Source organism: Dendrobates tinctorius, unplaced genomic scaffold, assembly GCF_039654945.1.
Source record: "Dendrobates tinctorius isolate UK_male_01 unplaced genomic scaffold, ASM3965494v1 ptg000007l, whole genome shotgun sequence".
NCBI classification, from domain to species: domain Eukaryota; kingdom Metazoa; phylum Chordata; class Amphibia; order Anura; family Dendrobatidae; genus Dendrobates; species Dendrobates tinctorius.
The window spans coordinates 55,020,574-55,044,074 of record NW_027361675.1 but is presented as its reverse complement, the minus strand read 5'-3'; the positions used below and the strand labels follow the sequence as shown (position 1 = coordinate 55,044,074).

General features: G+C 49.0%; 1 protein-coding gene across 6 annotated transcripts in view; it reads right to left on the bottom strand.

Moving 5' to 3' along the window:
• TAF1D (TATA-box binding protein associated factor, RNA polymerase I subunit D) overlaps window positions 1-23,501 on the bottom strand; it is a 37,996-nt gene that overhangs the window by 10,518 nt on the left and 3,977 nt on the right. For 2 of the 6 annotated variants that reach the window (XM_073574935.1, XM_073574953.1), the window contains exons 2-3: window positions 19,036-19,218; window positions 17,090-17,453 (exon numbers count right to left, since the gene is read on the bottom strand). In XM_073574935.1, coding sequence (XP_073431036.1) covers window positions 17,090-17,453; window positions 19,036-19,097 — 426 coding nt within the window. In that variant the 5' untranslated portion in view covers window positions 19,098-19,218. Of the gene's footprint in view, window positions 1-17,089; window positions 17,454-19,035; window positions 19,219-20,642; window positions 20,887-23,501 lie in introns of those variants that run through there. The other 4 variants (XM_073574929.1, XM_073574961.1, XM_073574944.1 and 1 more) reach the window with 4 other exon arrangements.

The following is a 23,501-nucleotide window of genomic DNA, read 5'->3' as shown; positions in this document are numbered from 1 at the left end:
AATGCTTTTTTATCCATTGGGTCCTTCAGGGTACCCATGTCTTCGAAGGACAGGGCAAATTTTTTAGAAGCTTTTGCGACCGCTACATCTAATTTAGGTACTTTGCTCCATAAAGAGCAGGCTGGGTCATCAAAGGGGTATTTTCTCTTTGGTGTTAGGAGGACTTTTTTGTCCGGCTTTTTTAGGGAGTGGATTTTCTCATTGATCGGGAAAGCCCTCCGTTTTTTTTGCTCTAGCCCTCCGAACATTAGATCTTGGGCCGTTTTCTTAGGGCGTTCGTCTACCAGCCCCATGGTTGTCCTCACATTATTTACCAGGGCGTCCGTCTCCTCAATGGGAAAGCAGCTGCGTCCCCCTTCTGAGGATGATGAAGAGGGCTGGGAGGATGATGAATTACATGAGTCGGATAGTTCACTTCCCGACTCACTGACGCTGGACTCTGGGGATCTATGCCTGGACCTGCGTTTTTTTTCTTTGAGGTTCTGGCGCCCTTAAGGGCGTCTTCAACCTGGGTTTTTAGTAATGTTTTGACGTCTAAAGCAAACCTCGGGGATTCCTCCTGTATTGTCTGCTCTATGCAAGCCGCACAGAGCTTTTTCTCCCACGTGGGGGGTAACTCTTCCGCGCATATTGGATTTGGTCGTGCATTTATGCCCCTGAAAAAGAAAAATTAATAAATCGCACATTAGCGAGCCGGCATTCACGGAGGTCACTCACCCTCCTGTGGAACGAGCGATACCGTCTCGGGCGTAGGGATTATCTCCACTGCTGAAATCACTTCTGGCTGTGCCGCCATGGTGGAGCTATGGCTGTGCAGCGATCCCGTATGACCGCTGCTGCTGCGCTGCTGGGAAGAGTCGCGCTGGCGCTGAAGGTGCTGGCACTGTTCCTGCGTTTGCTGTGGTCCCTGCTTTGGGGACCCCCGGCGTGTCTCCTCCTCCCTCTGCGATTTCCCACTTATGGTGACCGCTTCTTCCTCTTTCAGCGGGGCTTTTTAAACCTTATTTCCCCCTTTTTTTTTTTTTATATAAATTTGCCACCGCCCTCTTCCCAGGGATCCCTGCTCCCCGCCGGAAGTCCCGCGCGTGCGCACCGCGAGAGTACCATGCAGTGCCCCACGCCTCCCTTTAAGGGAGCTATAATCGCACGCGCCCGTCCTACCGGCGTCGGTATCCTGCGCCCTCCCGGCGTGCCCTGTTGCTCGCGGCTCCGGTGGCCGCCGCTGCCCCTGCTCCGCGCTGCAGAGGCCTGCCCGCCTCGCGGCTCCCAGTGGCCGCCGCTCCGAGGTCTGGCAGGCTCTGTCCTGTGGCCCTCGGTGACCGCCACCACCTGCACAGGCTGCCTCGTCCGGCTCGGCAGGGCTCTCCTGTAGTGACCGCCGTCACTACCTGCAGCCCTTTTTGTTTTTTTTTTGTTTTTTTCTTTTGGGATTGGCAGACTCCCTGGCTTCTTCATTGCCTTTCCCCACGGAAGCCTGTCCAAGGCCTCGACCCAGCCGAGGCAGGGAGCCCCACTGCCTATTACCGGACTGGATCGGACCCCGGAATCCCGCGTCGACTTGTCAGGTACATGCTGTAGGCTCCCCGTCAGGGACAGGAAACCAACTGATGTGGGAGAGAGGTACCGCCTTTTTCATCTGTAGGTTTCCTGTCGCTGAGGGCGGATCCCTCTCTCCGTGGTGCCATCATGGGGGAAAGAGAAAATGTCCTGCACATGTCACGATGACGTCATCCCTGTGTCATCAGCGTGACATGTACCGGCGCATGGTAATCAGCGGTACTGTTGGTGTTGTTCCACGGCGCCAGGGGCTGAAGTGAAGACCTCTCAAAGCATGGTACCCTGCTCGCGCTGCGATCAGCACTAGCAGGAGACAATGTTGAGAGTTGTATTCAACTGTTAACAGTGGGAACAGGTGGCAGCTGATGGGAGTATTCATCAGCTGCGCTATAAATAAATTAAAAAAATTACGTGGGGGTTCCCCTGTATTTTTAATCACCAGCCAGGCAAAACTGACAGCTGCGGGCCGCAAACCTCAGTTGTCAACTTCAGCAAGACGTCAGGTTATACACAGCGAGAAACTGAGCAGCGGTAGCATGTGCCGTCACACAGCCACGACACATGCAGCTGCGGTGCCAAACAGCTGATCAGCCGATGCACTCAACTCTAGTCAACATATGCATATGAAGACTTGTTTTTTTAGGAACAAGTTGTACTTTTGAATCACATCATTCACTTTATCATGCAATTTAGTGGAAAATGGGAAAAAAAAACATTTCCAAAGTGCAGCAAAGCTGCAATTCCACAATAATTTGAACACTTTTGCTGTATACAGAAATAACAGAGTATTGCTGCATATAGCAAAAATCACAGCCTCCTTTGAAGCCCACCCTTGGGCTAGGCTTTGACCCCCTAATGACAGAGCCAATTTTAATCTTAATGACCAGGACAATTATTTTTTTTTCAATCTGACCAGTGTCACTATGTGGTAATAACTCTGGAACTCGTCAAGATATCCCAGTGATTCGAAGATCAATTTTTCGTGATACATAGTATTTTAGGTCAATGGTAAGCTTAGGTCGATATGTTTTGCGTTTGCGAAAATATGGGATTTTTGGCCAAAATGTAGAAAAGTTTTCTAACTTTCAGTCTTTAAATCCATAATCCAGTTAGTCATGCTGTGAAACTAATTAATAAATAACATTTCCCACATGTCTACTTTATATCTGCATCATTTTATTTTGCTAGAAGGGTCAAGAATCTAGCAACAATTTAATAAACTTACAAAACATGTTTCTTTAGGGACAGGATATCTATAATCCAGGATATCTATAAACAGAAAGATAGTGAGGAAACACTTAGCTAACCTAAATGAATTCAAGTCTCCAGGTCCAGATGAATTACACCCCTGAGTACTGAAGGAGATAGCAGAAGAAATTTTTGAACCCCTCTCCATAATCTTTGAAAATTCTTGGAGAACAGGAGAAGTCCCAGAAGACTGGAGAAGAGCAAATATTGTTCCTATCTTCAAAAAGGGGAAGAAGGTGGACCCAGGCAACTATAGGCCGGTGAGTCTGACTTCTATACCAGGAAAGATCTTTGAACAAATTATTAAACAACATGTATGTCAGTACCTGGATAAGAATGAAGTGATTAAACAGAGTCAGCATGGGTTTGTAACTAATAAGTCATATCAGACTAACTTAATTTCCTTCTATGATGGAATCACTGATTGTGTGGATCAAGGAAATGCTGTAGATATAGTATATCTTGACTTCAGCAAAGCATTTGACAAAGTATCTCATACAATCCTTATTGAAAAAATGACTAAGTATGTAATGGACAAGGCAACTGTTAGATGGATTCATAACTGGCTTAGTGATTGGACCCAAAGAGTGGTCGTAAATGGCTGCACATCCAGTTGGAAGAATGTCTCAAGTGGGGTACCACAGGGCTCTGTCCTGGGCCCTGTATTGTTCAACATCTTTATCAACGATTTAGATGAAGGAATTGAGGGTAAACTGATTAAATTTGCTGATGACACAAAGCTAGGAGGGATAGCTAATACTAGAGAAGAGAGAGAGAGGATTCAAAAAGATATAAATAAACTGGAGAAGTGGGCAGCAACTAACAGAATGTTTTTCAACAGGGAAAAATGCAAAGTACTACATCTGGGCAATAAAAATGAAAAAAGAATATACAGAATGGGAGGAATAGGGCTAAGCAACAGCACATGTGAAAAAGACTTGGGTATACTAATAGATCACAGACTGAATATGAGTCAACAGTGTGATGCAGCAGCAAAAAAGGCAAATGCAATTCTAGGATGTATTAACAGAAGCATACAGTCTAGATCACGTGAAGACATTATTTCCCTCTACTCCTCTTTGGTCAGACCTCATCTGGAATATTGTGTCCAGTTTTGGGCACCACATTTTAAAAAAAAGACATCAACAAACTGGAACAAGCTCAGAAAAGAGCGACCAGAATGGTGACCGGTCTGCAAACCCTGTCTTATGAGGAAAGGTTGCAGGATTTGGGAATGTTTAGTTTGCAAAAGAGAAGGCTGAGAGGAGACTTAATAGCTGTCTACAAATATCTAATGGGCTGTCACATTGTAGAAGGATCAACTTTATTCTCATTTGCATAAGGAAAAACTAGAAGCAATGGGATGAAACTGAATGGGAGGAGACACATTAGATATTAGAAAAAACTTTTTGACAGTTAGAGTGATCAATGAGTGGAACAAGCTGCCACGAGAAGTGGTGAGTTATCCTTCAATGGAAGTCTTCAAACAGAGGCTGGATAGACATCTGACTGGGATGATTTAGCGAATCCTGCTTTGAGCAGGGGGTTGGACCAGATGGCCCAGGAGGTCCCTTCCAACTATACGATTCTATTTATACTTACATGGACATACATATATACAGGAAGGAGAAGCCTCCGAAACGCGCGTCGGGGTAGGCTGGTGAGACCACAAGTGATCTCGCTGCTGCACTCTGCAAGGTACATATATTTCATGTATTTCCTTATGCATGTTTTATGGCATTTGATTACGGATTATTCACATTGGTGATGCAGTTATCTCTGCCATGTGGAATCTTGTCCTGTTACAATATGGACATTGTGAGATGAACTATGTTTGGTGTACATTATAGATTAAAATTGGTGTGGGTCTCCCAGCCTTTTGTATGGATGCTGGTTTTGCTTCCGCATTTTTAACCCTCTGTGAGCACAGAGGACCCGTGGAATGAGGGCTAGGGGCGGGAAGGCGTACAACAGGCCCCTGCTCCAAGATTGTGATAGGGCATCTATTCCTGCCTAATTTCCCAGGGGGTTCAGGGAGAAGAAGGTCTTGAGTTTTGCGTTTTCTTTGTCTGCGAATAGGTCTACCGTTGGTTGTCCCCAACGATCGCACAGGCTGCTGAACACTTCGTCATTGAGCTCCCAGCCTGTTGCAGTTACCCTTCTCCTGCTGAGGAAGTCCGCAATCTGGTTCCGGGAGCCCTCCAGATGAACGTCCGAGATTGAGAGGACCTCCCTCTCTGCCCATCTGAAAATCTGATTTGCTAAGGCCTGAAGTGTTGGGTGTCTTGGTCTGCCTTGGTGACGGAGAAAGGCCACTGTTGTGGTGTTGTCTGACAGGATTTTAACGTGTTTGTTATTCAAGTGAGACCCGGCGATGAGCAGCACTTTCCAGACCGCATGTAATTCTCTGTCGTTGGAGAATCTTTTGCTGTCCTCCAGACTCCATCGCCCCTGGTAATACCTTCCTGCGACGTGTCCGCCCCAGCCGATTAGACTTGCGTCCGTTATCACTACAACCTCCGGGGACTGAACCCATGAGACTCCCCTTTTTAGGTTTCTCGGAATGGTCCACCATAGTAGCGATCTTTTGGCCCGGAGGGTTAACATTATTTTGCTGTCCAGTGAGGTCTGCCTTCTGTCCCAGGACGCTAGGACTGTGTGTTGCAGGTCGCGGGAGTGGAACTGACTCCATCTGACACAGGAAATACAAAAAGTCATCAGCCCCAGGACTCTCATTGCGTCCCTGACCGATACCAGATTCTTTGAGAACTGACGAATCTTCTTCGGCATCAAGGTCTGTTTTTCGGCTGGTAGATAAGACAACTTCTTTCTGAGTCTAACATGACCCCCAAGAATTTTATTCTGGGCTTGGGTATTAGATCTGATTTTGACCAATTTATGATCCATCCTAAACTCTGCAGCGTGGAGATTGAAGATTGACAGTCGACCCTGAGCTAGGTTGCTGAATCGGCTATAATTAGGAAGTCGTCTAAATACGGGACCACCGTTATATTTCGGGCTCTTAGGTAGGCCACCACCTCTATCATTACTTTTGTGAAGACCCTCGGGGCTGATGCTAGGCCGAAGTGTAGGCAACGAAACTGATAGTGGTATATTGTGCCGTCTCTTTCCACCGCGAACCTGAGATATCTTTGGTGATCCGGGTGGATAATTACATGATAATATGCGTTTTTTAGATCTAACGTGCACATTACCACGCCCTTCCCCAGAAGAGGAATCGTGGATTTTATCGATTTCATTTTGAAGCGCCTGTAAGATACCCATTTGTTTAGGGGTTGGAGGTTTATTATGGTTCGGGTTTCCCCCGATGGTTTTTTTTATTGCGAAGAGGCTCGAGTAGTGTCCTCTGCCTTTTTCCTGGACGGGAATCGGAGTAACTGCTTCCATGTCTAGGAGATCTTGAATGTCCAACCACATGGGGGAAGCTGAACTGAGACGTGAACTGGTCACTAAAAATCTGTTTGGGGGCAGGGAGTTGAATTCTATTTTGTACCCCTTCGAGATGACCTGTAATACCCAGGGGCTGGAGGTGACTTTCTGCCATTCTCCTGTGAATTTGAGCAATCACCCCCCTACTCTGGTGGCGTCATTTCTTCCGGGAGCTGGACCCTGGGCCGGAAAAGATGTTATCTCTGTTCCTATTTCTACCCTCGCCTCCTTTGAGGTAGCTCCATCGACCCGACTTCCCCTTCCCCCTGTAGTCTGTTCTCTGGTTGTAACGGGGTCTACGAAAGGGCTGGTATCTTTAACGTTTCTCCTCAGGGAACCCCTTTTTTTTCATCTGATGCTTTCTCCAAAATGTCGGCGTGCACGGGCCCGAAGACCCTGCCCCCCCGAGAAGGGAATTGAGCAAAGTTTATTTTTTGACTGCATGTCGCCTGTCCAACTCTTAAGCCAGATAGCTCTTCTGGCTGTGTTGGACAAGGACTGGCTTCTGGCCGTGAACCTAACAGATTCTGCCGAGGCGTCAACCAAAAACCCCGTAGCTAACTTAAGTAAGGGGAGGGATTTTAGGATGGTTTCCCTCAGGGTTCTATCTGACAGATGCTCCTCCAGGTCATCTATCCATAGATGCATGGAGCGTGCTACCGATGTCGTGGCTATATTTGTCTTTATGACCGCTGCTGAGCTTTCCCAGGCCCTTTTTAAGAGCCCGTCTGCTTTCCGATCTAGGGGTTCCTTCAAACTTGAGGAATCCTCGAACGGAATTGCCGTCTTCTTTGATACCTTAGCTATGGGAATGTCTATTTTGGGGATCTCCTCCCAGACTTTGACCTCCTCAGGGTCGAACGGCAGACGCGACCTAAAGTGTCTGGGAATAGTTAACCTTTTCTCTGCCTCCTCCCACTCCTCCAGTATCATTGCCCGTAGGTGGGTGTTTACTGGGAAGACCATCGAAGTCTGGGAGCGTAATCCTCCAAATATTTCATCCTGTATTGAGAGGGAAGGAGGGGGTTCCTCAATCTGCATAGTCTGGCGCACCGCCCCCAATAGTTCGTCTGTGTCCCCAGACGAGAACAGGTATTTTCTTCCCCTTTCAGGGTGCTCTCTAATCTCTTCCTCCTCTGCATCTGAGTCGGACAGAATGCCTTCAGATGACGTATCCGACTCCCTCTGTCTTTTCCTGGATGACTGGGGCTTCGCCTGCGGGGTCTGGGAAGTGGCTAGGTCGGATACAGACGCTTGCACTTCTTCCCTAATTATCGCTCTCATGTTAGATATAAAAGCAGCCTGCTCCTCCCCCATTATACGCCTTGCACATGCGTCACAGAGGGTCTTTTGCCACGTGTCCTTTAGCTTCTAAGAGCAAACCGGAAACTTCTTATCCTTCCGCTTAGGCTCCTTTTTCTCAGAGGTAGAGGTTCCCCCCTAGAACATATAAAATATGGGTTCTGTGGGGTCTCTCTTTACGGGGCTCTGCAGTGACCTCTTTTAGAGGTTATTCACGTGACCCTGGCACTCTGCTCCTGCCTCCGTCTTAGCCTGGTCCTCCATCTTCCTGGTGGCGATGGAAACCGCTGCTGTCTGCTGATCACTGTGGAGACACAGACCTGTAAGCGGTGACGGGCCCCTCCTGCCGCCTGGCCCTGTGGAGCAGAGCCTGCATACCGCTCTGTTGCGCTGCCCATCCAGCCTCCGGACGCCTGCCCTTCTCCTGAAGGGCCTATGCCGCAGCGGTGTGCCTGGTACCGGGTGGTTGCCGCCTGAGGCGCTTTAGTGGCGATGCGGCCGGAAGTGACACCATAGCGCCCCCCCAGTCTCAAGACGCACGCCCTGGCCTGCGCGTTCTCCTCCAGTGGGGCATAGCTGCTCCTCCGGGCGGTAATCTCCCGTCGGTGGACCACTTGTGGGCCCTGGAAACCCCAGAGGCGGTCTGGTGGTGGTGGCGTCCAAGGTCGAGAGCCCCCGTTAGGAGGAAGCGACCCGGCGTCCGGGAGCAGCGCTACACCGGAGTAGCTGAGGGACCCTCCATCGGGTGTCAGCTGCAGATCTCAGCAGGTAGGAAGGGTAAGGCTGGGCCCCCCGATCCTGACCATCTGCATGGAACGGCCGGATATATTCTCTCGTCGTTCCTATCTGCAGTGGGATAGGAATAACACTGAAGGTTTTGAATGGGAGGATCCTTTTAAACTCTCGTGGTTTCCTGTCCCACTACGGATGAGAAGGACGTCCTCCAGTGTGCTGTCAGGTGGTGACCTGGAATTTCAGCTGCATGAAAATGGTGCCAGCGCTTGCGCAGTACAATCTATTGGCAATAGATGCTACAACGAATGCACCGCCGGTTTCCCGCAACCAAATTTTTTTTCCTTCAACAACATGGTAATGCAGGCAGCACATACATTGGGGTTTCCATGCAAATGTCATAAAAATGTGATTCAGACAAAAACCCCAACAGAACCTCTCACTATAATGAGGCAGATGGAGACACTTTTGGGTCAGTTTGGCATCTGTTCCGGCTGTCTCCATCTTTTTAGGCGTGCACATATATGTGGCCATCCACACTTGTGCTCTAAAAAGATGCCTAAAATGTTGTGACACTGCTGGAACATAGACCAGTCCAAAGTGACTCCATCTGCCTCATAAAGTCTTAGTTACTCACCGGTTAACGGTATTTTTCGGAGTCCATGACAGCACCACCTGAGAGAGGGGATCCGCCCTTCAGGAACAGGAAACCTACAGATACAAAAGGGCGGCACCTCTCCCACGCATCAGTTGGATTACAGAACACAGAGGACCACAATGGTTAATAGCATAACTTATATACAATACTATACACGACTATTTAAATTACCCGTGTACGTATAAGAGGAAGGAGTGCACACCCAAAATAGACTAAAAGGGAGGGAATATACGGGTGCTGTCATGGACTCCGAAAAATACCGTTAACCGGTGAGTAACTAAGACTTTATCGGTCGTCCATGACAGCACCACCTGAGAGAATTACAGAGAGTAATAACTATTTAGGGAGGGACTACAGCCTGCAGCACCCTTATACCAAAAGAGAGGTCTGTGGAAGCACCCAGGTCTAGCCTATAATGACTATAAAAGGTGCTCGGAGAGGACCAAGTAGCCGCCTTACATATCTGGTCGATGGAGACTTCTGATCTCTCGGCTCACGAGGTCGCCATGGCTCTGGTGGAATGCGACCTCAGCTTCCCAGGTGGAGACCTGCCTTTTGAAGTGTATGCTACAGAAATTGCTTCTCTAATCCACCTGGCTAGTGTATTTTTTGACACTCTACAACCTTTCCTAGGGCCTTGGTGGGAAATAAATAGGGCATTATCTTTCTTCCAAGGATCGGTAGCTGCCAGATATTCTATGAGGCAATTCCTAACATCCAGGGTATGTAGTTTTTCTTCCTTCTCATTAGCTGGATTAGGGAGGAAGGATGGAAGGACTATTTCCTGAGTCCTATGAAAGTTAGAAACCACTTTAGGTAAGTACGCCGGATCAGGTCTGAGTATTACCCGTCCTAACCTGTATATAAGGAGGACGCCTAAATAATGCCTGGATGTCGCTTACTCTGCGAGCTGAGGTTAGAGCTACCAGGAAGGCTACTTTGAGGGACAGATTTTTAATGGAAGCTGATGAAATAGGTTCGAATGGAGCTTCCGTCATGGCCGTAAGGACTAGATTCAAGTCCCATGGCATGAATCTATCCTTCACTACTGGCCTGGACCTACCTGCTGCCTTAATGAACCTACGGATCCAGTAATTACCTGCGATGTTGCAGCTAAAGAGAGCCCCCAAAGCTGATACTTGTACTTTAAGAGTACTAGTGGAAAGTCCCATATCCAGACCTTTCTGAAGAAACTCTAAGATCTGATTTATTGGAGTTGAACCCCCAGCAACTATTTCAGAGCGCTGCAGGAACTTCTTCCAAATTCTAGCATAGATCTTGGTAGTAATGGCCTTCCTATTCTTAAGTAGGGTGTTAATCAAGTCTGGGGAGAAGTCTTTTTCTTTTAAGAGTGCCCGCTCAAACTCCACGCCGTCAGATGTAGGCCAGCCACCTGAGGGTGGAAGACTGGGCCGTGGGATAGGAGATCCGGGATGTCCGGAAGAACCCAAGGATCGGACACCGACATGGTCCTGAGGCATGAGAACCATGCCCTCCTGGGCAAAAATGGAGCAATGACTATGACCCTTGCTCTGTCTCTCTTGATTTTTCTCAACACCAAGGGTAGTAGCGATAGGGGAGGGAAGGCGTATGCTAGCCTGAAGTCCCGCTTTATCAGAAAGGCATCTACCGCCAGGGGGTTCTCTCTGGGATTTTGGGAGCAGAATAGTCTTAATTTCCTTGGTGGCGAAGAGATCTACCTCTGGCTGTCTCCATTTTTGTATAATCAGGTCGAAGATTGAATTGTTTAGGGACCATTCTCCTTGTTTTAGTAGGTTGCGGCATTTATGTCAACAGGACAAGGGATTCCCAGCCAGTCTCCCATGCCGGTACTGGCCCGGCCTCAAGCTGCTTAACGGCTGCGCTCTGACGAGGGCATGCACATTCAGCTTAGAATGGCTGTTCTGCTAGTTGGAACAACCGTTCTGCCACATTCCTCAGGGGTTTGGAACGAGTTCCACCTTGGTGGTTGACATAAGCCACTGTGACCTGATTGTCGGAGAACACTCGCACATGATGGCCCTGCAGATACATAAGTAACTTCTTAGCTGCCTGCTCTACTGCTGTCATTTCTTTTCAAATTAGATGACATTTTTATCTGGTGATGGTCCCATAGGCCCTGGACTAGGACTTCACCCATATGAGCCCCCCAACCGGAAGGGCTAGCATCCGTAGTGACTATGGGGGATATGTCACACTCCCAGGGAACCCCTCTGGACAAATTATCCTTTTCTAGCCACCACTCTAGGGACTCCCTTGTGCTTCGGGACAAGGTTAGCTGGCCCTCCAAGTAACCTCCAAGGATTTTTTGATGCAGTAAGACCTCCCCTGTAGTGTTCTTAAATGAAACTGGGCCCACTGGACCACTGGATACAGGAGGAAAGGGAACCCAGAAGGGACATGGCTTTCCTGAGGGACATGGTGGGGTTATTGGCAGCGTTTAGGATCTGATAGTGTAGGCGAACAAGCTTCTCCGGAGGCAGCCTGTTTCTCAATCTAGAATCAGGCCTAAAAATTGCTGAATTCTCATCGGCTGTAACCGAGATTTTTTGATATTAAGCAGCCAACCTAACCGCTCTAGGGCCGACATTGCCCTCTGTAGCTGTTCCTTACAATGTTTTGCCGTTTTCCCTATAATCAGGAAGTCATCTAAGTAGGGGACTACTAGAATGTTAGATTCACGTAGATGGGCCATAACTTCCTTCCACTACTTTAGTAAACACCCGGGGAGCGACTGCCACCCCAAAGGGGAGGGCCGCATATTGGAAATGTTCAACTGACCCATTTAACTGAACCGCTACTCTGAGGAAGCGCTGATGGGCTGTATGAATGGGTATATGGTAGTATGCATCTTTTAAATCTACCACCACCATAAAGCAGTTTTGAAACAACAACTTTATTGTTGAATTGATTGTTTCCATTTTGAACGGCCGTATAACCAAGAAATCGTTTGAGGGACTTGAGATTAATTATAGTCCTAAAGGAGCCGTCTGGCTTGCGGACCAGGAACAGAGGGGAGTAGAAACCTTTCCCCCTTTCTCCCTCTGGAACCATAGTCAGGACTTTCTTGTGGCAAAGCTCATGAACCTCGGCCTCCAGGGCAGCTTGTTCTGATGTGGAAGACCTGAGAGGGGTGACCTTAAATCGATCTAGGGGAACCCGGGTGAACTCTAGTCGCAAACCCGCAGCTATCACCCCCAGTATCCAGTTGCTGCTAGAGATCAGCGACCAGGCTGGGTAGAAGGCAGCTAGTCTCCCCCCACAGCATCTAGTCATTGGGGCGGTTTTTTAGTGTCACGTGATGGACATTCCTGGCGCCCCCCTCCTCCGAACATAAAACCTGTACCTCTCCTTTTGTCGTCCCATCTGCCCTGATCTCTGGACGGCCTTCTATGGAAATATCCTTTCCTGGTGAAGGGGCGTCTATAAGAAGGATTCGGGAGGCTGGGGAACTTCTTTTTATCGTTCCCGGCTTTCTCTAAAAGTTCGTCCAGGACGGGGCCAAACAGATATTCCCCTCATATGGAATGGAGCAGAGTCGTGACCTGGCCTGGATATCTACTGGCCAGCATTTTAACCAGAGGGCCCTTCGAGCTGCGTTTGATAACCCAGCTGATCTAGCCGCCATCCTTGCCGAGTCTGCTGAGGCATCAGCCAAGAAAGTCGCAGCACTCTGGATGATCGGTAGAGTTTTCCGACTGGATGCTCTTGGGGCTCCGTCCTTCAGATGGGAATCTAGTTGATCTAGCCAGACCATCACGGATCTGGCTATACAAGTGGCAGCTATCGCTGGTCTTAGGGCGCCTGCTGACATCTCCCATGTTCCCTTTAGAAAGGAATCCGCTTTTTTATCCAGCGGGTCTTTTAAGGAGGCCATATCATCAAACGGTATGGAGGACTTTTTGGAGGCTTTGGCTACTGCCGCGTCCAGCTTAGGGGCCTTATCCCATCTGTTTACCACTGGGTCATCAAATGGGTACCTCCGTTTGAAGGCAGGTGGTAAGGAGCCCCTTTTTTCGGGTCTCTTGCATTCCCTTTCTATCAGGCTCTGGACCTTATCATTTAATGGAAAAAGCTTTGTGTTTCCTGGGATCTAGAGCTCCGAACATTACCTGTGCCGAAAGCTCTGGCTTTGAGTCTGCTACTGCCATGGTGGACCTTATTGCTTTAACTAGCTTGTCCATCTGGTCTAATGGGAAGCAGAATCGGCTTGAGTCTTCATCCGAAGAGGATGAAGTGGAGGCCGAGGAATCCGAGGAGTAATTGTTCCTAGGGGCAGCTGAGGACTCCGACCCTGAGAAACTAAATTCTCTCCCCCTAGAAGAGTCCCTTTTAGATAGGGCTTTCATCTCTGTCCCTGTAAGGATGGGGGAGAGTGCAAGGGCCTGTCAGTCTATGCCTGGGCCCCCGTCCCTTTCCAACCCCTACCGTCTGTCGCACACATGACTGACATAGTCTTTTGGGGTGGCCGTCTGGTAAGGGGCAACTACAGAGCGCACATTCCCTGTGCTTCTGTTTTACTGTAGCTTTCCTCCCCTGCGAAACCAGCATAAGGGAACACTGCATCAGGGTACATTCACGGAGATCTCTTACCCATGCAGATGAGGCAGGTACCGGATCACGGAGGGAGGCAGGGGGAATCCTTTAGACTGGAGGAACTTCTGCGGCTCTGCTCACTCGTCCGCTTCCACTCGTATGAGGCTTCACCGAGGCCTCCTTCTGTGGGTGCTCCTGCACGTCCTGCTGCTCTATGGGGGTTCTGTCATCCATCGCTGGGCCTTCAGAAGCACCCCGGCAGCATCACCTCCTGCCCTTTAAGGCCTCCCAGTATCCGGTCAGCAGGGCACTGGCGCGGCACCTCCCCCAGGAACCCTCCCGCGACCTTCCCCCGCATGAACCGTCCCCCCCCACCGCCTCGGGTACCGCGCGTCCCCCCGGATTGCCGCACACGCGGCGCACACTAGGAAGGCGGCCGGCACCCGACTTCCGGTTTTGGCGTTCCCGGCCCCGCCCCTTCCACCGCGTCACTTCCGCCGCGCGTCAGAGGCCGCGGGAGCGCGCGGAAAGGAGCCGGCACGGCGCCCCCGGCTCCGGTATGCCCGCCGCCCCCATGCGCGCCAGCCTGCGCTTGGCGACCGGACGCAACCGCCGACCTGGCCGGAGGGGGTTTGAGACCGGACCCCGGGGGAAAATGCATCAGGAGGGGCCTGCATACATACCTGGTGCCCGCATTCTGGAGACGGCTGTCCACCGGACCCTTTGCTCCGCCTGCTCTAACCACTGCCATGGCGACCTACCCGGCCCCACCGTGGCGCTTCCAGGTACCCCGAGCTTGACCGAGGTAGGAGATCCCCCCGCTACCTGAGTCGGTCAGCCGGCCTGGGAATCCCTCGACGACTCCATGATGGACGATCTGAAGGAAGTCCCGTCCTCTAGGAACAGGAAACCAACTGATGCGTGGGAGAGGTGCCGCCCTTTTGTATCTGTAGGTTTCCTGTTCCTGAAGGGCGGATCCCCTCTCTCAGGTGGTGCTGTCATGGACGACCGATAAAAGAGTGGTTCCGTGAGGGGTATTTAATCTGAATTGTATTCTTTGGTGGACTCACAATGAAACCCTGACGGAAGCGATCAGCAGAGAGCGAAGGATAAATGTGAGCAGAGCCTTATTACAATTTTTGGGAGGCAAAATGAACAAATAGACAGCAGTACCAGAATATATATATATTTTTTATGGGGGGGGGGGGGGGGGAAATGGGTTCACTGTGTGGTACAAGTGATAAAACGGATCTATTCTTTGGGTTGGTGCCATTACAGGGATACCAGATTTATACATCTTGCTGCTACAACACAGTAAAAATGCCTTTTTTTTTTTTTTTTTATTAAAAGTGTTTTCTTCTTCATCATATTCTGAAAGCTGCAACTTTATTTTTTAGAGCTGTATGAGGGTGTATTTTTTCCACGACAGGTTGGAAATTTTTTTGGTACCATTTTGGGGCGCATAATATTCTTTGATCGATTTTTAAGATGCAGAATAAAAAAACAGCAATTCAGCCATTTTTTTTGGCGCAGTTCCTTGTGCGGTAAGTGATAAAACTTGTTCATCAGGTCAGTAAGATTATAGATACCAGATTTACATAGTTATATTTTGCTGCTTTTACAGACTAAAACAGACTTAAAACAACTGATTTGTTTCTGCATTGCCATATTCTGAGAGCTGTAACTTTATTCCCCCCTGATTAAGCCATATTAGGGCTTGTTTTTTGAGGGACAGTTTGGAGTTTTCATTCATAACAATTGTTAGTACTTTTTTTTCCCCCCAGTGTTCGGCAACACTCCAGTTTCATAGATTGGGTTGTTCTAGACACGGCAATAATTATGTGTGGTTTTTTTATATAATTTTGTATTTAATCACAAAGGATGTTTTTTAGTGGCGAAACGGTTTTTCATGATTGGTGTGTTTTTTTTGTGCGTTTTATTTAACTTTTTTCCCACCATTTAGTCCCACTGTGGGACATGAATATCTTTCACTTTGATCGCTGGTGTCATGCACTGCAGTGTATGCGGCCAGTCAGTGACCCACTGACTGTGCCTGTGAGACCCGGCTTACAGCTGGATCTCACACCCTTAGGGTTCATCTGATGGCAATGATCGGTACCGGCGATTACAATCACCGGGCTGGGGCAACCTTGACAGAGGGGGTGTTTTAACCCCTTTTTAACCAGTTAGATAGCGCTGTCGATTGCAGCAGCAGTATTTATAGGATTAATCAGCCCCGATTGGTAACAAAACTGTCTGGGGCCAAAACAGCAGGGTGTCAGCTGTCATGTACAGCTGCCACCTGTTGGGATTTCAGACACAGGGCGGCGCTATACACTTATTCCTCAGTGCAGTTAAACCGCAGTGCTGAGGAATAAGGTCCCTTAATGACCGCCGTTAAAGGCGTATCGGCAGACATTAAATGTGCTTCGTAATAACCGGCTTGGATGTCTTCAACAGACCCCCCGGTTGTCAAAGCAACCAGTCGGTGCCTGCAATTGCACCGATTAGCGAATAGAATGAGACAACACCATGACAACGCACTGTAAGTTCCGCAGTTACAGAGGCATTTAACAGGTTAACAACAGTAGGCAGAATACCACAGCCACCCATCTATGAGCAAAGATGTAACTGTACGTCATAGGTCGGTAAGGAATTAGAAGTGCTGTTGCACCTAAAGTCCCCGTCTCACTAAGCGATCTCGGTAGCGAGATCGCTGCTGAGTCACAACTTTTGTGACGTAACAGCGATCTCACCAGCGAGATCGCTGTGTGTGACAGCGATCAGCGAGCGGCCCCCCTGCCGGTATCGCTGATTGCTGGAAGAAACCTCTGGACATTTCTTTGGTCGCTGGTCTCCCGCTGGCCAGCACGCATCGCTGTGTGTGACAGGTGGGAGACCAGCGATCAGGTGTAAAAAATAATAAAAAAAAATAAAAAATATAGTTATTCTCACCTTCCGACGTCCCGTTCAGCCATCCTGCCTCTCTCCACGCTCCGGTCCCAGTGATCCATTGCACGAATGACCGCGAGACTTTGTTATCCCTCGAGACCGTGACATCTCGCGGTCATTCGTGCAAAGGATCACTGGGACCGGAGCGTGGAGAGAGGCAGGATGGCTGAACGGGACGTCGGAAGGTGAGAATAACTATATTTTTTATTTTGATTCTATTTTTTACAGCGATGGCAAGCGATGCCGGGTGCTCGGCATCGCTGTGCTGATCGCTGGTGAAGCTGTCTGTGTGACAGCTCACCAGTGATCACATAGCGACTTACTAGCGATCCTGACACCTTGATATCGGTGTCGGGATCGCTGGTAAGTCGCTTAGTGTGACAGGGCCTTAAGGAAACAAATCGGTGCCCAACTCTGAGCCAGAGCAACTCCTTGGCTGACTAGGCAAGACCATGAATTGCAGGATGACAAATAAGGTCAGTTGCAACATGTAACTACAGTGCCCTAGAAAGGAGAACAAAAAAGCAACTGCCCCAAAGATTGGCGTTTCTCTAACCCCAGCCAATCTGTTCCATCATCAATTGATGAAATTTCCATTTTTTTGCAAAAAGAGGAGACTAAAAATGAAAAAGGAGTGTCGAGTGAGACCCTTACCTCATATTCAAAATACTGCTTAAATGGTAGATACTTTAATGGTGCACAAGGAAATGGAATTCCCTTATCAATTAGGCGCCTTTTTCGCTCTTCCAGGGGAATGGAATAGAATGGTCTGTTGACGGTAACCCTCGGGGACTTGCTTTGTTTGGCTGGGCGTTTTTTTTTCCTCTTCTTCGATTTTTGTCTTTTCCGCTTTCTACGTTTTCTAAACGGATTTTTCAAATACTCCGCTATTTGCTGGGACAATGTGACGTAATCAGAGATGGATGAATCATCAGAAGTAGTACTCGAAACAGGAGTTATTGTTTGCTTTCTTCTAGTCCTAGTAGGGGCACAGCTAACCGCATCCTGGAACAAACTACTGTATAAAAAAAATAAACGAGAAAAAAAATAATTAGAAGAAAATGGAGGTTGTGACAAAGAAAAACAAAAGAACTTCATAAAAATTGTAAAAGGATTCAAAGGTCCATTTGTGAGAAGGCTAGGAGTGTGCAGGAATGTGTCTAAGGCCGGAGTTACACTTGCGAGAAACTCGCACGAGTATCGCATTGTCAATACCCGGCACTGCCGCCGGCAGTCAGGACCGGAGTGTGCGGCTGCATGTATTTCTATGCAGCTGAGCGCTCCGGTCCCGAGTGCCGATGGCAGTGCCGGGTATTGAGATGTGATACTCGTGCGAGTTTCTCGCAAGTGTGACCCCGGCCTAAAGTCAACATTGGGGACATATTTGGCAAATACACAAGGATGAACCTGGCAGAAGCAGGCTCATGTGCATGGAGTTGGGAGGGGGTTCCAAATCTTCCATGACAGCAACTGTCAGGAAAAAGAAAGATGGGGCCCTATCCTTCTGTTCTCAAGGGGCATAGCCACTTTTAATGGGAATCTGTCACCTATTTTTTCGTATATAAGATGCGGCCACCGCCATCAGGGGCTTATCTACAGCATTCTGTAATGCTGTAGATAAGCCCTCCGATGTAACCTGAAAGAGAAGAAAAACGAATTATATTATACTCACCCAGGGGCGGTCCAGGTCCGGTTTTGGTCCGATTGGCGTAGCGGTCCAGTCCGGCGCCTCCCATCTTCTAGCGATGACGTCCTCTTTGCTTCCCGTCGCAGGCGCACTACTCTGCCCTGTTAAGGGCAGAGCCGAGTACTAAAGTGGGCAGGAGCTCTCTGACCTTTCCCGGCGCCTGCACACTGCAGTACTCTGCCCTCAATAGGGCAGAGAAACTACGTCTGCGCAGGAGCCGCGACAGGAAGCAAAAGAAGAGGACGTCATCATTAGAAGATGGGAGGCGCTGGACCGGACCGCTACACCCATCGGACCAAAAACGGACCTGGACCGCCCCTGGGTGAGTATAATCTAATGTGTTTTTCTCATATTTCAAGTTACATCGGGGGCTTATCTACAGCATTATAGAATGCTGTAGATAAGCCCCTGATGGCAGTGGCCGCATCTTATATACGAAAAAATAGGTGACAGATTCCCTTTAAAGAGGAAGTGTCCTCTAATATGCAGGAACAGGCAAGGAAAAAAAAAAAACAAAACATAACACAGATGGCTGCAATATGATTCCTTTTATTGTACTGTATGATACAAGCCCTGATTTGCAACGCTGCACACCTCTGCAAGGTAACACGAGAACAGGAATGACCAATCTGTTATGGTGTCCGGTCACTGTGCCAGGTTCTACTAGTAAGGCCAGGATCACACACAGTGAGATACGGCCGAGTCCCGCAGGTTAAAACCAAGCTCTGGCACCGGCACTCCAGAGCGGAGCGTGCAGCCGCACAGCAATACATGGAGCTGCACTCTGCGCTCCGGAGTGCCGGTGCCAGAGCTTGGTTTTAACCTGCGAGACTCGGCCGTATCTCGCTGTAGTGTGACTCCGGCCTAACACTTTTACTCATGGAGAAAGGCTAAAGAAATCAGATGGCCTTGCCTTGCGTCATCTTCACTGGAGCTGGCTGTGATTGAGGGGTTTTCACTTTCCCTTTCTTGCATTGAATCGTTGTTAAGCGTTTAGATGCGAAAATAATTCCCAGCGCTTTCAGCGGAGATCTGACTGAGCTCACATCCAGGAGACTGATCCGTGCGCGGGGCCACCGAGGAGTCCATGACAGTCCTGATGAAGAACACAATTCTCATTATACAAATATGTAACCACTGTAGAAACTCTTTGGGTTCGTCCTCTAGCCACAGCAGGAAGCTGACGACGAGAAACGGCCCAGGACGTTCTCACGCGATCAGCGATAGCCAGCGGGGGAGGCGGTCGGGAGTAAGTATCAGACATAGCGATATCGCTAGCAATATCGCTGCTACGTCACAAAACCAGTGACGTGCTAGTGATATCGCTTAGTGTGACAGGCCCTTTACCTCCGACCGGCTCCCCTGCTGGCTATCGCTGATCGCGCGAGAACATCCTGGGCCATTTTTCGTCGTCGGCTTCCTGCTGTGGAGAAGAGCGACGCGTGGACGCGGGCGGGAGGACGTCAGGATCGCTGCATCTGACAGGTAAGTAGCGACCCCCGACCCCTGCTATGTCGCTGGTGAGAGCTGCCTGTGTGGCAACTCACTAGCGACCACTTAGCGATGTACCAGCGATCCTGACTGGGTCATATCGCTGGTGCATCGCTAAGTGTGACAGTACCTTTACAGGTACATCCACATCTATCACAGGACGGATGGTGCCGAATACGCTATGTAAGGGGCTGTTCACATGTGAAGTTGGAATCATGCTTCTATGTTCTGGATCTCTGTCCATAAAAACAGAATTCATTTGGAAAAGGGTTCAGCTTCAAAGCGGCTAAGGCTACTTTCAGACTTCAGTTCTTAAGCATCAGGCGCGATGTGGCGAAAAATGTAAGAGCCGGATCCGGCGCCGGTTGCCACCGGATTCGGCTTTTTTGCCATAGACTAGCATTATTGCCGCATTGTGCCTGATGGCCATGCGGCGTGTCCAGCTTTTGCCGGATACAGCAAAAAAAAGGCCTGTCCGGCGTCTGCAAAAAACGTTCCCTGCAACGTTTTTTGACAGCGCATGCCCGAAGACTCTCTCGCCCTCTCCTGCACCGTCTCCAGCCTCAACAGATGATCCGGCGGGCTGCGGCTTCTACCGGCTCAGGTTTGACAACTTTTCCCGCAGCCCGCCGGATTTAAAAAACTGAAGTCTGAAAGTAGTCTAAAGGGCCTGTCACACTAAGCGATATCGCTAGCAATATCGCTATAACTTGTGAAGTAGCAGCGATATTGCTAGCGATATCGCTGTGTCTGATACTCACCTACAACCCGCTCCCCCGCTGGTAATCGCTGATCGCGCGAGAACGTCCAGGACTGTTTCTTGTCGTCAGCTTCCTGTGGAGAGACAAGCGTGGACGCGGGCGGGAGGACGTCAGGATCGCCTGGTGTGACAGGTAAGTAGCGACCCCCGTCCCCAGCGATGTCGCTGGGGAGATCTTCCTGTGTGGCAGCTCACTAGCGACCACTTAGCGATGCACCAGCGATCCTGACCGCGTCATATCGCTGGTGCATTGTTAAGTGTGACAGTACCTTAACAGAAGCAGCAGGACCCAGGCCACAACTGGAATGAAACTGGAACAAAATTCCAAACCGCAGGTGAGAATGGAGGCAAAGACGTCACGCACCTCGGGGTAATGACTGCCTAGGATGGAGCAGACATGCCGGATTACAGGAAGAAGAGGTGATGTGTCGTTCGTGAACGATCTGATAAAAAGAGCCGGCTCCCTGCTGTGAACGAAATGAGCCGGCTCTGCAGGGTGAATGAGCCGTTTTTCTTTCTTTTCTGGCGCCTGGAAGTAGTGAATGCTGACTGTGACTCATTTAGGGGGAGGAGCAGTCAGGAGAGGAGGAGATGTGGATAAATGCAAGTGAGTTAACCCTTCAGTCCCAAATATATCCTGCCAGTTCCTCCATGGCATATATAGTGTGTGACTATGTGTAAGAGGAGGGACGCAGCACATTGTCATCATCATCATCTGCAATGACCTGTGCGTTACCTTTAGTCCCAAAGATACACTTCACTGGCCCCTCATCCATGGCATATATATACAGTATATAGTATATGTAGGAGGAGAGACTCAGCACATTGTTTGGTATATCATCTTCTCATAGTGTTAGGCCAGGTTCACATTGCGTTTATGGCCCTGCGTTCAATGGGATCGTTACATAGCGGCACTAACGCTGTAAAGGATGTGTTAATGACCCCATTGGCCGCAATGATACTAACGCATCCAAAATCGGCAGGATGCGTTACTTCATTACGCACTCCCAAATGCTGCAGACCGCGCTCCAGGGGGCGGCATGAAGTAACGCATCCTGCCGATTTTGGATAATAATAATAATCTTTATATAGCGCTAACATATTCCGCAGCGCTTTACAGTTTTGCACACACATTATCATCACTGTCCCCGTTGGAGCTCACAATCTAAATTCCCTATTAGTATGTCTTTAGAATGTGGGAGGAAACCGGAGTACCCGGAGGAAACCCACACAAACACGGGGAGAACATACAAACTCCTTGCAGATGTTGTCCTTGGTGGGATTCGAACCCAGGACCCCAGCGCTGCAAGGCTGCAGGGATAACCACTGAGCCACCGTGCCGCCTAACGCCCTGTGTTAGTATCATTGCGGCCAATGAGTGCGTTAACTGATCCAGGAGGATTCAGGACAACACTACAGGGAGGAGGATAGACGACGTCAGTTGTTGCTGCTAAGGGCTTAGGCCTGTTTAACACTTTCGTTTTTTTTGCAAAACGGTGGATTTTGACTGATGGTGACAAACGGATCTGCCATTTTTCTTTGCGGATCCGTTTTTTTTACCCATTGATTGCATTGTCGGCGGATTTTGACTGATGATCGTCTGTTGCGTCCGTATCCGCAAAAATTTTGGCGTCCGCTGAGATCACCGAACGGAGCCTGTAACTTTTTTTTTGCTCTACGGATCCGCATTTTCCCTTTTTAACCCTGAATCTTGTCTGGCTGCTAGAAGAAAATTCTCTCTGTCTCGAAATAGTTTTTTTTTTTTTCCCCAGGCGCGGTTCCTTTAAATTTTTACCATCGGCGGATCCGTACATCCGCCGACCCCCGTTTCTGTCAGTCCGCCTGCGGATCCGTTTTCAGCTATTTTGGCGGATTTTGACTGACAGAAAAAATTGAAGAGTGAAACAGGCCTTACACTCACTTGTGAGAGACGCACGTGATTCTCGTGCAAGTCTCAGGCTAATTTCACACTTGCTTTTTTTTGCAGCGCGTTTTTCCCGCAAAAAAACGCATTGAAAAAACGCATACAAAAGCATACAACTGCTGCGTTTTTTTTCAAGCATTTTTATGAGCATGCATGAAAAAAAACGCAGCGTTTTTATGTGTTTGTATGCGTTTTTACCGCGTTTGCGTTTTTCCAAACATTAGTTGGCCCCTCACACTAACCCAAACCATGACTTTACAAACCCTAACCCTGACCCTAACCCTAACCCTGACCCTTAACCAAACCATACTTAACCCTAACACAAACCCTAAACCCTAACTAACCCTAACCCTGACCCTAAACCTAACCCTAACCCTGACCCTAACCCTTAACCAAACCATACTTAACCCTAACCCAAACCCTAAACCCTAACTAACCCTGACCCTAACCCTGACCCTAACCCTAAACCCCCTTAACTAACCCTAACTCTAACCCAAACCCCTAAATTCCATGGTTAACAAAAAAAAAACGCATGTGCAAAAAAACGCATACATAAGCATGCCAATGCGCACCCATAGACTTATAATGGGTGTCTTGCTGTAAAAAACGCATTGCGCGCGCATGCGTTTTGAGGCAAGTCAGACGCCCAAAACATGCAACAGGATGCATTTTGTGCGCCCGAGCGCATACCGCAAAAAAACGCATGCGCGTAAAAACGCGTACAAACGCATGTGTATGCGCACATAAGCGCATTCCATGCAAGGTATAGGAAAAAAAACCGCATGCGCTATTTAGCGCTAAAATACCGCGAAAAAAAACGCAAGTGTGAAACCAGCCTCACACATGAAAACCTGGCACTGCCGCCAGCACTCGGACCGGAGTGTGCGGTTACATGTACTTCTATGCAGCCTCTCCCTCCGGTCCCAGTGCCGGCGGCAGGGCCAGGTTTTCATGTGTGAGACTCGCACGAGAATCACGCGAGTCTCTCACAAGTGAGTATGAGCCCTAAGGGTAGGGGAAGTAATGTAAAGTGATTTTAGGTAAAACCTGTGGAGAGATCTCAGGTCCAGCTCCAATCATTATATAGGGTTAAGCTGGTTTCACGCTTGCATATTTTGGATGCACACGGATCCGTTTTAGTCTCCATTGACTTTCAGTGATGACGGATGGGACTTGCGTGTGCATCCAATTGTCACCGTTTTCC